The following is a 14,615-nucleotide window of genomic DNA, read 5'->3' on the forward strand; positions in this document are numbered from 1 at the left end:
ATTTTTGAACTAATATGATTTAAAATCTAATTATGTAACAGGATACAAGTGATACAATCTGGTCCCACAAAATTCAAAATACATGAAACGGGGTTCAATATGCCTGTGCAAATATAGTCCAAAAAAGATTCTTCACAGGTCTTCGTAATTATGGTCTTATACATTAGTATGTATCAGCCTATTGAGGATTTGAGATTCTGCGATATCAAAGAAGCCTACTCGGTAAACTAGCAGCCTAGTCAATTATTCCTCAATTAACATAAAAGATAAAGGTAAATGTGCTTTTCTTTTTCCTTTTTTAGTTTTCCATCCTATTCATCCTTCGAACTATATTTGGTTAGAGCACTTATCAGACCCTATTAAAAGAGGATATTCTCCCAAATCATTTTTTCTATTCACATGATTCAAACTCGATATCTCTAATTAAGGACCCGAACTCATTACTATTTGTGTCAAAGGTGTTTGGTAAGACAAATGTTCTTAAATAACAACTTTTAATCGATATGATAAATATTAACTCCACTAAATAAAATCACTTCTCTTAGGCTTTGTTTGAGAGTCCAAATTAGAAAGGGAAGGTTTTACTTATTATGTCTTTCTCTTGTTTGAGTTTAAAACATTAGGGAATCTTCAAAATCTTTCTCACCCTTAAAATTAAAGTTCTCCCGAGATCTGGGAGATATGAGAGGATAAATATAAAAAATTACTTATATACCATTATTATTAAAAAAAAAAAATAGAGAGAGAAAATAATTTTTAGAGGGAGAATCATTTTTTAAATGTGAAAACTATATAAACAATTTTTAAAAATTTTAAATTTAATTTAATTTGTAAAATATAATAATTATATTAATTTTTTTAAAAAAATAAAATTATAAAAAAATTCATTAACCATTTATTTTTCTCCCTTATCATATTTTTAACTCAAAAAAAAAATGAAAATATGTTTTATTTTCCTTCCTTTCTTTTTTCTTCGATCCCCTTTCATTCTCTTATGCTCCAAACTCAACCTAAATGGTGTGCAGAGAATCATTTTTTGAAAAATAAAATTACAATAAACTATATACGTCGCGTCGCGTCTGTACAACGTTCAAAAGGAACCGGAAAGGACCATCTCTCGCTCATGGTTAAAACGTTTTCTATTTGAAAAGTTGACCAATTTTATTTTTTTAATACGTCCACTTGTGTCCACCCTCTGGCTTATGGTCTTACCTTCTCCTATAAAACCCCTGCATGTGGACTAAGAAAAATGCTCACATTAGAAAGTCTTTCTTATATGAGTTTGGTAATCTCGAAATGGCAGCCCAAGGCTCTCGATCCGAGATAATTGAACTTGTGATAGACAGAACATCCTCCACCATTATAAGTCATAACAATAGAATCAATAATAATGGAGAATCAGCCTCGTTGATAGTTGCAAAGGGTTGGTTAATGTCCCTAAATTCTATACTAACCAAATTACATGCAGGTTATTTCAGAATAAGCCTCTCCCTCGGTGGCCAAGCTTTATTATGGAAGACATTAATTGAACCAACAGAGGACAAAAACACTTTGCGACACGTGCTTTGCATGCTTCCCCCAACAGCTTTCCTTGTACTTTGGTATCTGGCTCTGTTTGTACTCGTATTACTCTCTCTTCTTTACTTGCTAAGGTGCTTGTTTTACTTTAAGATGGTAAAGGCCGAGTTCTTACACCATGTAGGTGTTAACTACCTCTTTGCTCCATGGATTTCTTGGCTTCTATTGCTTCAATCAGCACCATTCGTGGCTCCAAAAACCGCAACCTATTTAGTTCTCTGGTGGGTCTTTGCAGTTCCGGTGGTGGTGCTTGACGTGAAAATTTATGGCCAGTGGTTCACCAAAGGGAAGAGGTTTCTATCGACGGTGGCAAACCCGACGAGCCAGTTATCGGTGATAGGGAACTTGGTTGGGGCACAAGCTGCGGCTCATATGGGTTGGAAAGAGAGTGCTGTTTGTTTGTTTTCACTAGGGATGGTGCATTACTTGGTGTTATTTGTTACACTCTATCAGCGTTTATCAGGTGGAGATCGCCTTCCAGTGTTGTTAAGGCCAGTTTTCTTCTTGTTCTTTGCAGCACCAGGCTTTGCTAGCTTGGCTTGGGAATCCATAGTTGGGACTTTCGATACTGCTTCCAAGATGCTATTCTTTCTATCCCTATTCCTCTTCATGTCCCTGGTAATTTTTCTATGTTGCATTAATTTATTCAAATTTTATATTTGTATATTAAACTAAAGTCTTATCTGACATTAAGTCGTTGGTCTTTTATAGTCAAGTTGCATACGAAAGAAACAAGCATGACATAAGATTCATTAAAATAAAACAAAACAAAAATATTATATGATAAAATATACAAAATTATAATTTAATTAATAACTATCTTTCTAATATACGCTTTTTTTAAAAAATTAGTATAGCAATGTTATGCTTCGAATTGTTTACGTGCAGCTACGAAAATGACATATAGTTCCGGAAATTTATTTCTCAGTTCAACAAAATCATATAAGATTTTATTATTGTATAATTTAAACTATAGTCGTTTTCATGCATGCAACAGTCTCCCCCAAATCTCTGCAAGCACCCTTCAAGTAATGACAAAGCATACAGCTGGATATGTTGGTAGAGAAATTAAATTATTAATTAAATACCAAACAAAAAAATAAACATTTATTTGTAGGCCGCCTTTTTATACGTGCGAAACAGGTTATATATTAATTCACCATACGTACGAAACAGGTCATATATTCACCATATGTGATTAATTTCAATTTTCAACAGCTGAATGGATTTGGGGAAATACATTACTGTTAATTAGGCTCCCGCACATTATGGAAGTTCCTTGCAAGTTAATACTAGCTAGTATACTTACTTAATTTGTTGCACTAATTGATATTTAATTATAAATATCGAACATGCAGGTTTGCAGGCCAACCCTGTTCAAGAGATCAATGAGAAGGTTCAATGTTGCATGGTGGGCTTACTCCTTTCCAGTTACCGTGCTTGCTCTGGCTTCCACGGACTATGCACAAGAAGTCAAAGGAACTATTTCACACATCCTGATGCTCCTTCTGTTAGTTCTTTCTTGTCTGATCTCCCTTGCTCTAACGGTGTTCACTTTGCTCAACTCTAAGATGCTTCTACCGGATAACGATCCTATTGCAAGCTTGCTCATTGGTTAATTCGTTTACCAATTCCTGAAATGACCAAAGCCTTCGTTTAATTATAATTGATAATTGATTATCAAGTTAGATTTTGGGTATAGTATGTGAAAATAATTATAGATAATTAGGTACATGTTTTTCTATATAGTTATCTACAACCAAAGTTCCATTGTATATTCATGTAAATAAAAACTGCTTTAGTATATATATGGTGCACAAAAGTGCACCGTAGTAAAGCAGTAATTTTCAGCGATGTCTTCGTAATTTTCCTTTTTCTTAAAATAATATATATGTTGCTTTTCACTTTATGAAAACGCAGACATATACATAGAGTTCGCCCAAAAAAAAAAGGGATAAACATGATAGAAAAGATGGCCAGGACCCAAGACTATACGGAAACGCTAATTAAGAACTAAGAAGGGAGAAGCAACCAATATATATATATATATATATATATATATCAGCAACGGATAGATATACAAAACAGAGTACAGATATATTTTACTCATATACGTCTAGACAGTAGACACTCAATGCACTCCAACCTAAAAAACAAGTCACCGTGTCCTGTTTCTTTGAAATCAAGATTATAAGCCCGCCAATCATAGCCAATTTAAATCTTGGCAGCTCAAATACTTTTAGAATATAAAACATAAGGGATCCCATCATTTATAACTCTACAAGTTTTAAATTTTGAAAGCTTAACATGAATCAAGTATTAAAATTTGTTGTCAAACGTCTCAATACAGCTTTCAAAAAGTACTGTTTCGATTGCTCAATTTTTTATTTGAAGCTTTTTTTTTATATATATACATTTTATTTGAAGTTTTAATCATACACAAAAGTCATCATATTTTTTGTTTAATTTACTATGTCATAGCAAATCGTTTACTAAATAACTAACAACTATTGGGTATAGTGATAAATAAATTCTTAAATATTGTAAAAGGTAATTGACAAAAGTACTTCCTAATTAGTAAGTAGTAACCAGTCATTACATTGTCCAAAAAATTAATTTTATAGCAAGACCAATACAGATACACAGTATTTTTTATTTTTTATTTTTTAAAAAAAGTATTTGAACATATTGGAATCGTTTAATTGTCCCAGTGCTGGTCAATTTGCGCGAGAATGTAAGAATTGATGTCGAGTAAAACTACTAATAAAAATTTGGAATTTGATTAGAATTATTAAAAAAAACTTTAATTTTTTTTGGGAAAAACTTATGTCACTTTTTTTATATATAAAAAAAAAACATAGCTTGTATAGTAAATTTTCACTTCAAACACAATTTTATTCATTAGAAAAAAAAACACTTCTTCGTCATTTTTGTTTTGGTGAATACTTCTCAGTCACTTACTCACTTTTATATGAATCTATGCTGCATGTAATGTTTTAACACATTAGATTTGGTGTGTCGCGACGTTCAAAGACTAGTTTTGACAACCGATTTGAGTATGTAAAAAATCTCAACCAAACATTAAGCTATTTTGATAAACGCATAAGTTTTAAACCCTTTGATAAATTACAATTTTAACTTGCTATAATAAGACGCACACAAGCCCGAGGAGAAAGGAAATTTGCACAAGGAATCATTAATCTTAGGGAAATAGAAGTATCATGTTGTAGAAAAATGACTATGTCATGCTATAGACACAATTAATGTGGACTTCACCACTTTTTTTTTACCTCATCATTTTTAAAAAAAAAAAGTGGTGAAGTCCACATTAGTTGTGTCTATAGCATGACATAACCATTTTCCTACAACATGATACTTCTATTTCTCTTAATCTATCTTATGACAACGTGTTAGCGCTATATAAAGACAACAAAGTTCATGAATCTTCCAGTTGGCGAAGTTTCTGATATCTGCTCTGCAGTAAAGCATGACTTTACAAATTTGTTAGTTCGAATTCAGATGAGAATATCTTTTTCATATCTGATTGCGTTCATTTATATATAGGACCAAGCAAGGATCAGTATGTCATTAATTAGTTTATAATCTTAGACAGATGAAAACAGTTGTAGCTATTGAGTATTGAAAGTTACATAAACTTGAAATTAGTATAATATTGTTCTAATCGGGCACGGACCAATTTTATTAAACATAAAAAAAGAAGCAAATTGTTCGTATAAGAAATAAATACTTAATTAAATAGGACAAAGGGTGCAAGCTATTTGATTATTCTTGTGACATGAGGGGCAAATCACAGAGCATCGTCGAGTTGATCTTACTGGAGTGAAAATACGGCAAAAAACCTAAAAAACTAAGGCACGTCAAAATCAAAGGGATTAGGTAGAGGTGTTTTATGACTTTTAAGTTTTAACTCAAATGATAATAAACCTTGGGTTTTTCTTATTGTTTTCTTGGAAACTAAACAAGATGTGTGACGACTGTTCAAACTTTGTCTGCTAGTTAAGAGTTCAACGAAGGCAAGGAAAAACATTAAACAACACTGACAATATACATATATTTAATCGTCGTGAATAAAATAATGTCATAATATTAAAGAATTAGAAGCGTAGAATCATAAAGCTAGCGTACGTATTAACATATATATAGAATTAATTTGACCAAAGAGAGATATAATTAAATTTAAGATAAAAATGAGATTGACAGGAGAACAATTGACTATAATTTTTTTTAAATCATTGTAAAAAGAACATCATTGGCTAACAGAGAGATTTCACTCTCCACCGGATACTAAATACCAACACCATCAGTCCAACAGTGAAAATTGATCTCGACAATTCATATCTGGAGTCAAATGCTCATGCAATTGCTGAAGTATCTGTGGGTTATCTTATTGACCAAATATATATGATAAAACGTATGGTAATGGGCTAAAGAAAATAGGGGGCGGCGCGCAAATGTGTGCTGCTAGTTAGAGATGTTCCAGTTGGGTTCCGCGTGGAAACCCAATTTCAAACTCCTTCACTCTAATGTTGAAGCCCTATATATATCGGAGGACTTGATTGGTTCCGTTTCTATAAATGAAAAATGCATATTTGAATCAGTATTTTATTTTGGGTAAATTATAACTGTAACTCTTCAATTTTGGGCCATAGACCTCAAGATTTAAAGATTTGGTGTGTCACGAACGAATTGTAACTATATCTATTTGAGGAGGAATATTCTCAACATCAAAAATTTTCACTACCAATTTACTACCTATCTAATCACCGTTAGATTAATATTTTTTGTCTCTTCAAAAACTTTTTAACATTCTCTCCTTGATTCAATGGTGATGTGATGAGTAGTAAGTTAGTAGTAAGAATTTTTTGCAGTTAGAATATCCTCACTCTATCTATTTATATGAAAGAATATATAAAAAAATTAAATTAATTCTCACAGTTAAAGATTAATATAAATTTGAAAAGAGTGACAGCTCACCCTAACAGTTCACTCGCAGCTTTAAAAACAATCTATGAAGGGGTAATTTTACTCAACCAAATCAATTCAAATTGATATCTCTAGAATTAGGGGCTAGCGCGCTGCTGAGTCTGCCTTTATACAAGTAGTTGCGTTTTTTTGTTCCCCATGAGTAGTAGTAGGTGTTTTGCAGTCAGAATGTAAGCCCCACAACCTAAAGCGTTGAAGAGCAAATAGACTATCGTTTTTACTTTTTAGAGACGTATCATCACACATGAATTTAGCCACACTAATTTACAATTAATATCAAATATTTGAGGTGCATTTTGATATTCTGAGTAAGCACTATAGTGTTTTTCAAAATTATAAATTAAATAACAAATATTATATCAACATTAACCTCAATAACACCCTTATCTGGAATTAATTGGGATCGGCCATAATGAAAAAAATAAAATAAAAAAATAAAAGATTGAGAAAAAAGAAAAATAAATAATAATAAATGAAATGAAAAATATGAGAAAAAAAATAAGAGAACAAATAACTAAATAAGAAAAAGAAATTAGTAAGAAAGATAAATACATAAGTATAGGGAACAAAGGCTTAAAATGGTTGTCTAGAAACTACAAAAAATAAAAATAAAAATAGGTCTAGTCATCCACATTGCTAATAGCTTTAAATAAAAAAATTAGATATTTATAAAAAAATATAAACAAAATAGTAAAAATTATAAACTTAATAGTGATACAACTTTATAATTTGTATTTTTCAATTTATTATTAAAAAAATACAATACTTTTTTAATAAATTATTGAAGTGACTATTTTCTTTGAACATTTCTAATCTAAATTAGATCAAGGTTTATTTAGTTTAAGAAAAAAAATTAAATTGATTTTATGAGTTTCCTGTTTAAGTTTTTAAGAAAATAATATTCTTAATGTAATTAATAAAGAAGTAGGGTTATATTGACAAACTTTTTTTTTTACCAACTATACACTATGTCTGAACAGTAATACTCTACTCAAGAGTGTATTACCCGATCAGACATAATGTAGTTTGTAAACAAAAATTTGTAAATATAATATTTTCCTTATTAAAGATAAAAAAATCTAAAAACATTCAGAATTTCACATTTCTTTCTTGGATTGCTCCAAGGGTATCCCAAGCGGACAGTCAAAGATTAATTCTCATAATAGGTATAATCTCTACCAGTAAAATCTTTTCCATATATATATGGCCAGAATCTAATTTCTATGAGCATACTTAAGTACCCATATATCTACAACTACGAGGCTTTGTTGGTAAAATTATGGGTTTTATAAGAGTTATGTTGTAGGAAAAGTGATTGTGTTATGTTATAGAGATTCGTTTTGCGTGCCAGAGTTTTTTTTTTTTTTTTACTGCGGGCCCCACAAAATGTTGTGTGTGTAGGAAAATTTTTGTGGTCATGTTAAATGATAAATGATAAACCCTAAAACTATACATTTCTCCTCACGAATATTAAGCTAAGGTGAGTGGATGAGCACTTTAAAATCTGCTATCAAGGCGTACGTGAGGTATTCGAAATGACAATACCACGAGCCTCAACAACGTTAACTTTATCCCAATTTAGTGCGATGTGACAAGCCAAGGCTTTGGAATTTGATGCTTGAAGTTTGAAGAAAGCTTCGTACTCTTTCCGTTTCTCACTTACAGCCTTAACCACGAGCTCCGAGTAATGTAACAGTGCTATATATGTAACTATATATGTATCATATATGCCGCAACATGTAATCCCAAGGATATTAAGTTGCGTTCAATACAGATGCACTTACTGTGACTAACAATAACTATTAGTAGCTAGTCAATGTCACTAACAATAAAAACCTTGGGTGCAAGTAGCGGTGTTTAAAATATGAAATAATTCTTGTGTAACACATACAAAATGAGTGGAATTTATTTTATTTTTTTCTTTTTCTCTCTTCTCCTTAATAGTCTCATTCATTTTTTTATGTGTTTCATAAGATAAATTATCTGGTGAGAAATATATTCTCTTAAAATATAACACTAAAATGTAATAATTATATAAAAAATGATTCCATGCCCCAAAACAAAGAAGCAAAAGTTGCATGATGCAAGCTAGATGTAGGGTGCCTTGCCCTAAGTGGTGTATTTCATATGGATCGATCGATAAACCTCATTTAGGTCACGGGGAGTGGTTTACGGTTCCGTGACGGAGTAGGACGGAAAGTAAGGGTCCCCACACCCCACATGGAATGGCGTTGACGAAGAAACCAGAAATACGATACGACGTTTATAACAAACCCTGCAAATACTTTCGTCAATTTGGCAAAGAGCCTCCCATTTTGGGCAATACACCTCTCCCACCTTCTCTTTGATATCTCTTTCCCTTTCTTTCTCTGTTTGATCCTATTCCAATCCCAGCCACAGAAAAAGAGAGAGAGAGAGGGTAGGAACTAGAAATTAATTAAGAAACATCTAGAACCAGATCGAGCTAGGTAAGAAGATGGCTCGAGGAAAGATCCAGATCAAGAGGATAGAGAACACCACAAACCGTCAGGTAACTTACTCTAAACGACGGAATGGCCTTTTCAAGAAGGCCAACGAGCTCACCGTTCTCTGTGATGCCAAGGTTTCTATTGTTATGTTCTCCAGCACTGGCAAGCTCCACGAGTACATTAGCCCCTCCACCTCGTACGTTTTATTATTAATTACTCCAAACCCTAGCTAGCTACCCTACCCACTTGGATTTATTATTGTTTTCTTTTTCTTTTCTTTTTTCCAGAACAAAGCAGTTCTTCGATCAGTACCAGATGACTGTTGGAACTGATCTGTGGAGCTCTCATTATGAGGTCCTTCATCTCTTCCCTCTTTCGCTTTTTTTCTTCTTCTTCCTTCCCCATATATATTTCGTGTTCTGGCTCTAGCACACTGAGCTTGTAATATGGAGAAACTTAATTTGGGTTTGTTTGTTCGCCAGAATATGCAAGAGAACTTGAAGAAACTCGGAGAGGTGAACAGGAATCTTCGCAAGGAGATTAGGTATATATTTCACATATATATGTCTTTGTTAATATTTTTTCTTGATCCTAGCTATCTTGTGCATATGTTTCTTCTATATATATGTACCGTTTACATGGTACAGGCAGAGGATGGGGGATTGTCTGAACGATCTGAACATGGAAGACCTTAGGCTCCTTGAGGAAGAAATGGACAAGGCTTCCAAGGTTGTTCGTGAGCGTAAGGTTAGATTATACTAGGTTTTGCTTTTCTCTAACAAGTTAATTTTATATATGCTTATATCTTTAAGAATTTCATAATTTTGGGCTAGTTTAAAGAACTAATTCAAATCAAAAGTTTGAGTTGTTGGGTGAGGTTATATTAATGTTTTAGTGGACTTCAAAGGTGGACAATACACAGGTCCATCTGCTAAGAAATTCCACAAGAGAAAGTGAGGGCGGTGAGAATCAAACTCGTGACACCGAGTGTCTGATACTATATAAAGAACCAATTCAATCCAAAATTAAGCTTAAGGTTTTAAATAAAGTTATGTTAATGATTTTATATATATTTGACAATATTTATATCATGAAGGAACAGATTTGGGAGTGCAAAGCTTAAGTTTCTGGTTCCGGGACATAGCACAAAGTTGAAATTTTATAAGATAGATTCTTAATTTTATGATGTGTTCGGTGTACGCTTAACATGAAGGATTGAAAAAGTTAACAGATTAATCATTCATAAAAATAATTGTTAATTGGTTAAAATTTACCTTACCTGATTTGGGATTTTTATTAGGGAAATATATTTTTAACCCTTTGATTTAAAAATTTGACGGGGCAGTACTACTAGCTAGTACATCCCCACCTTTGCTTTGCTATATATGAGTACTCACACTACTCTGTGTTAACCTATGAAACCCTCTGCTATTTGAAAATTTAACGAGTGTAAATTTTTTAACAAACTAGCATAATAATTTACTGTCTTTGTTTTATAACTTGTTCTTTAATTAAGTTCTTGAATTCTAACAATTGCACTTGGTATTTTTTTTATTTTAATTAAGACAAGATAGGAACAAAAAATTGTTTATGCGGTGTCTGTGAAGGTTAGTTGTCCAACATTATTTGGTAAGAGATATCTAAATTTTGCTCAAACTTGGGGACCCCTTCCCTGGTTCGAATTCATTGCCTTATCCCACAGTGTCTTAGTTTGAGAAAGAACCATACGGTCCCGGACGACATTGGAAACTATGTATATGTGTTCTATTTAATCTATAATGGTTATTCTTTAAAATTAATTTGTTTTCTTTGTAGATTTTCTTTCTATTGGTGAATGTGGATCATGGGGGATCTGGTTCCTTTTTGCTCAAATGGAGTGAGACCGGATCAATTTTTTAGTCTATTATTGGCATGTGTTGTTTTCTGGATAACTGAAATTTGAATGTCTCAAGTATATATTTTACAAAACTATCATGCATTTTAATTTTTAAGTTAATTTACATATAAACAGCTGTATCTAATAGTTTATTTTAATGTTAATTTGTAAAAAAAGCAACTATCTCACCTTACTCTTTTGTGATCCTGTCTGAAGATTTTGAATTTACTATACCATGCTAACCAGTTCCTTATCACAATGGTTGACAGTATAAGGTGATAACTAATCAGATTGACACCCAAAGGAAGAAGGTAAAAGTAGCTAACTTATTTCGTTAATAATCTGTTCTTCAGTAGTTGGTTGACTTTATTTGATTATTGAAATTCATTTTATTTTTTTTCAGTTTAATAACGAGAAAGAAGTACACAACAGACTCGTGCGTGACTTAGTATGTATTTTAGCATACGTTTCTGTTGATTTTAAAATATATGTAATATGCTTCATAGCTTATATATAAATATGTCTTGTAATTTTATTGATTATGTAATTAAATTAAAGAAATATTAATTCTGAAATGACAATTGTTTTATTGATTATTAAAGGAAGCAAGAGCGGAAGATCCACGCTTTGGAATGATAGACAATGGAGGGGAGTATGATTCTGTCATTGGATTCTCAAATATTGGTCCAAGGATGTTTGCCTTGAGCCTACAGCCTAGCCATCCTAATGCCCATGACGGAGCAGGGTCTGATCTAACCACTTACCCGTTACTTTTTTAGTGCGCAAGCTCTCTAATTAAGAAATACCAGATTCACTTTCCAATAAAATGACTATTTATATGTTACTTACTCTTTAAAATATGCACCCTTCCAGTTTTTATATATGTATTTATAAAACACTGTCATGAATCTTTTCCATCCAAAGGCATGTCTGAATTAAATTGCAAACTCATGAACTGTTTATCTGACTGTTGTTTGGCCTAATCATACCAGAAATTAATATGATATGATGCTTCCTTGGACTGAATGAGAATGCTAGCACGGTCAGTGTTTTATATATAAAGTGTTTGGATAAGCTTTAAAAAAATTGTTTCTTTAATTTATTATTTCTTTAAAAAAATATTCTTTTTTTTTGGTAAGCAAAAAATATTCCTTTTAATTTATGAACAAAACGTTTAACTTTTTTTTGTAAAAGAAAATATTTATTTAATTATCTTGCAATTCTTTAGGCATTTTTTTATTAATAAACGAGGTACTGGTCGTAGTTAACGTTCAGTTAAATTGGTTGCATGTTGTGAGTACCAAATAAAAAATAAAAATTGGTTGCATGTTGTATAGCCAGTAATTGATTTCTTATAATAAACACTATATTTCCAAAAGATATAATAAATATCAATTTAATAAACCAAATAAAGTTGACATCAATTTAGCTATTTGATTACAAAAATTCCATTAACTTAGTTACATTAATTGTAAAAAAATGGTCATGAAAGTGTTTAGACATTAATTATCTTGAAATTCTTTAGACATTAATTGTATAGCCGTTCGAAGTTAAGGTGTTTTGAATTGAAAAATATACATTAATTTATTCATTAAATCAATGACTTTAATTTTTTTTAATAATGTAATAGAAAAGAACGATTTTGATGTTATTTGAAAAAAACTCAGTCATTCATTCAGAAATTAAAGATTAAAATTTAAATGAAAAAATTCATAAAATGAAATAATAAAAAATATTACTTTAACTATTAATAACCGTCGATTTGTAAATAAATGACTAATTTTTTTTTACATTATATAGTCATGTTAAAGCAGGACAAAAATCCATTGCCATCACATTTTTTATAGTTGATTTAATATATATCACCAATACATTTGATCAATAAAATAAATATTTACTCTGATATATTATCAAGTTTTTATTTTATATACTCCTAGCTAGAAAATTCTATTTATACATTAAATCAATTTATAAGATTTGTTATTATAAACCCAATATAAGAGCTCGAATATTACGATATTTTTTTTTGGTAAACCGAATATTACGATATTAACTTGGTATAAAACTCTCCTTAATATCTATATTTAAGGGTTAAAGGGTTGTTGTTTGGTAAATAAGTCGTAATACGATTTACGAGTCCAATACATATAATTAGAGAAAATATAATTTAAGCCAATAGACTGGTCTAGTGGTGGAGTTTGGATAAGTTGTATTAGAAAATGTGTTCAATTCTCACTTGTATATATATGAAAAACATAATTCCTTTTAACATGATAGAACATTGATTAATATTGTAATTTCTTTTACGTATAATTTCCTATACGTATAATTCATACTCCTATTTGGGTAATTTAGGGGCAACAAAACGTGTCAGTGGTTGGGTTCTTGTCGTGTTAAGGTATGATCTGCGAGTTAAACTGTTCATCCCGAACACGACCTGTTTTTGTTTATGGGTTGAAAATTAAAACTCAGACGCAACCAGCCACGGGTCACACAATTTGACCCGTAAAAATAAAAAATTGATCTTTTCTAAAAAAAATTAAAAAAGGGGAAAACTAAATAAAATATATGGGTTGAGCCGTGACCCGGAATTGTGTCAAAATCATCAAAATATAAACTTTTTTTCTAACCAAAAACTTTTGCGAGTTGACACGCGAGACAACCCATGACACGACACGACATTCGTGTCATTTACAAAATGTTATATCACACAGGTCAACATGACCTGTATTCTGACGTGTTGTGTTGTGGATCGACCCGCGGATCATGAACATTTTGTCATCCCTATTGGGCATATTGATATGTGATTGGCAAGTTATTAAGTTAAAAATGAGAATGAATGTGAGGCTATTTCAATTATTAATAGACAAATTAGCCATTACATTTTTTTATCATTTATCTTAATGGCTCGTTTGGTGGACATGATAAGATAAGAATTGATAAGATAGAAGGGTTGAATAAGAGTAATTTTGTGTTTGATGTGCAAGCAGTCTGATAAGATAATGTTATCTTATCAGGTGTTTGAGGTGAACCATATAATGTCATGTTATGACATAACTAGATAAAAATGCCTCTTTAATAGGATTTCATATGATTTTTTAAAATTGATTTTTAAACTAACTTTTTACTTATTTACATATTATTTCTTATTTTAAATTTTTAAAAAATCTAAAAGTTATAATTTTAAATAAAATATATAAATATTTTTCAATTTATTTAAAATATTAAAAATTATATCCTCACCGAAATAAATTTTTAAATTGATCGTCAATATTGGTGGCCGGTGCCTAGTGACAGTGGTGGGTGGTGGCGGTGATAGTTGGTGCAATGGGTGACCTATTAAAATGGTGGTGATATTAGTTATAGAGGCATGTGGCAATGAGTGGTGGTGATACCGACAGTAATAACAAGTGACAATTGTAGTGATTGATTGATGATGGTGATGGTTGGAGGTGCTAGTGGCTAATGGCAACGAAGGCGATGGTGGTAGTTGTTGGTGCGGTGGTGGCAGGTTGAAGTAGTGGTGGCGGCGACACCGACGCTACAGGTGGCAGTTGTGGTGGCAGTAGACGATGGTAGTGGTGACAACGATGGTTGGTGCTTGGTGGTTAGGGGCGGTGGCAGTGATTGGGGGCTAATTAGTGGTGGTGGGTGGTTAGGGGTGGTTGTAGCCGATGACGATGGTGGCC

General features: G+C 31.8%; 2 protein-coding genes across 2 annotated transcripts; both read left to right on the top strand.

Moving 5' to 3' along the window:
* The first annotated feature begins 1,671 nt into the window (after positions 1–1,671).
* On the top strand, positions 1,672–3,197 carry LOC133295849 (S-type anion channel SLAH1-like). Its single transcript, XM_061494711.1, has 2 exons — positions 1,672–2,196; positions 2,937–3,197. The coding sequence occupies exons 1-2, from the start codon at positions 1,672–1,674 to the stop codon at positions 3,195–3,197; spliced, it is 786 nt and encodes a 261-aa protein (XP_061350695.1).
* A 5,830-nt stretch (positions 3,198–9,027) lies between these two features.
* Positions 9,028–11,715, top strand: LOC133295918 (floral homeotic protein DEFICIENS). The gene is made up of 7 exons (XM_061494841.1): positions 9,028–9,246; positions 9,338–9,404; positions 9,533–9,594; positions 9,698–9,797; positions 11,196–11,237; positions 11,330–11,374; positions 11,529–11,715. Exons 1-7 carry the CDS (start codon positions 9,059–9,061, stop codon positions 11,703–11,705), a joined length of 681 nt encoding a protein of 226 aa, XP_061350825.1. The 5' UTR covers positions 9,028–9,058; the 3' UTR covers positions 11,706–11,715.
* Positions 11,716–14,615: the final 2,900 nt, after the last annotated feature.

This window comes from Gastrolobium bilobum, unplaced genomic scaffold (genome assembly GCF_033153095.1).
Source record: "Gastrolobium bilobum isolate Gb01-03AN ecotype WA unplaced genomic scaffold, APGP_CSIRO_Gbil_v1 utg2195, whole genome shotgun sequence".
In the NCBI taxonomy this organism is placed as follows: Eukaryota; Viridiplantae; Streptophyta; class Magnoliopsida; order Fabales; family Fabaceae; genus Gastrolobium; species Gastrolobium bilobum.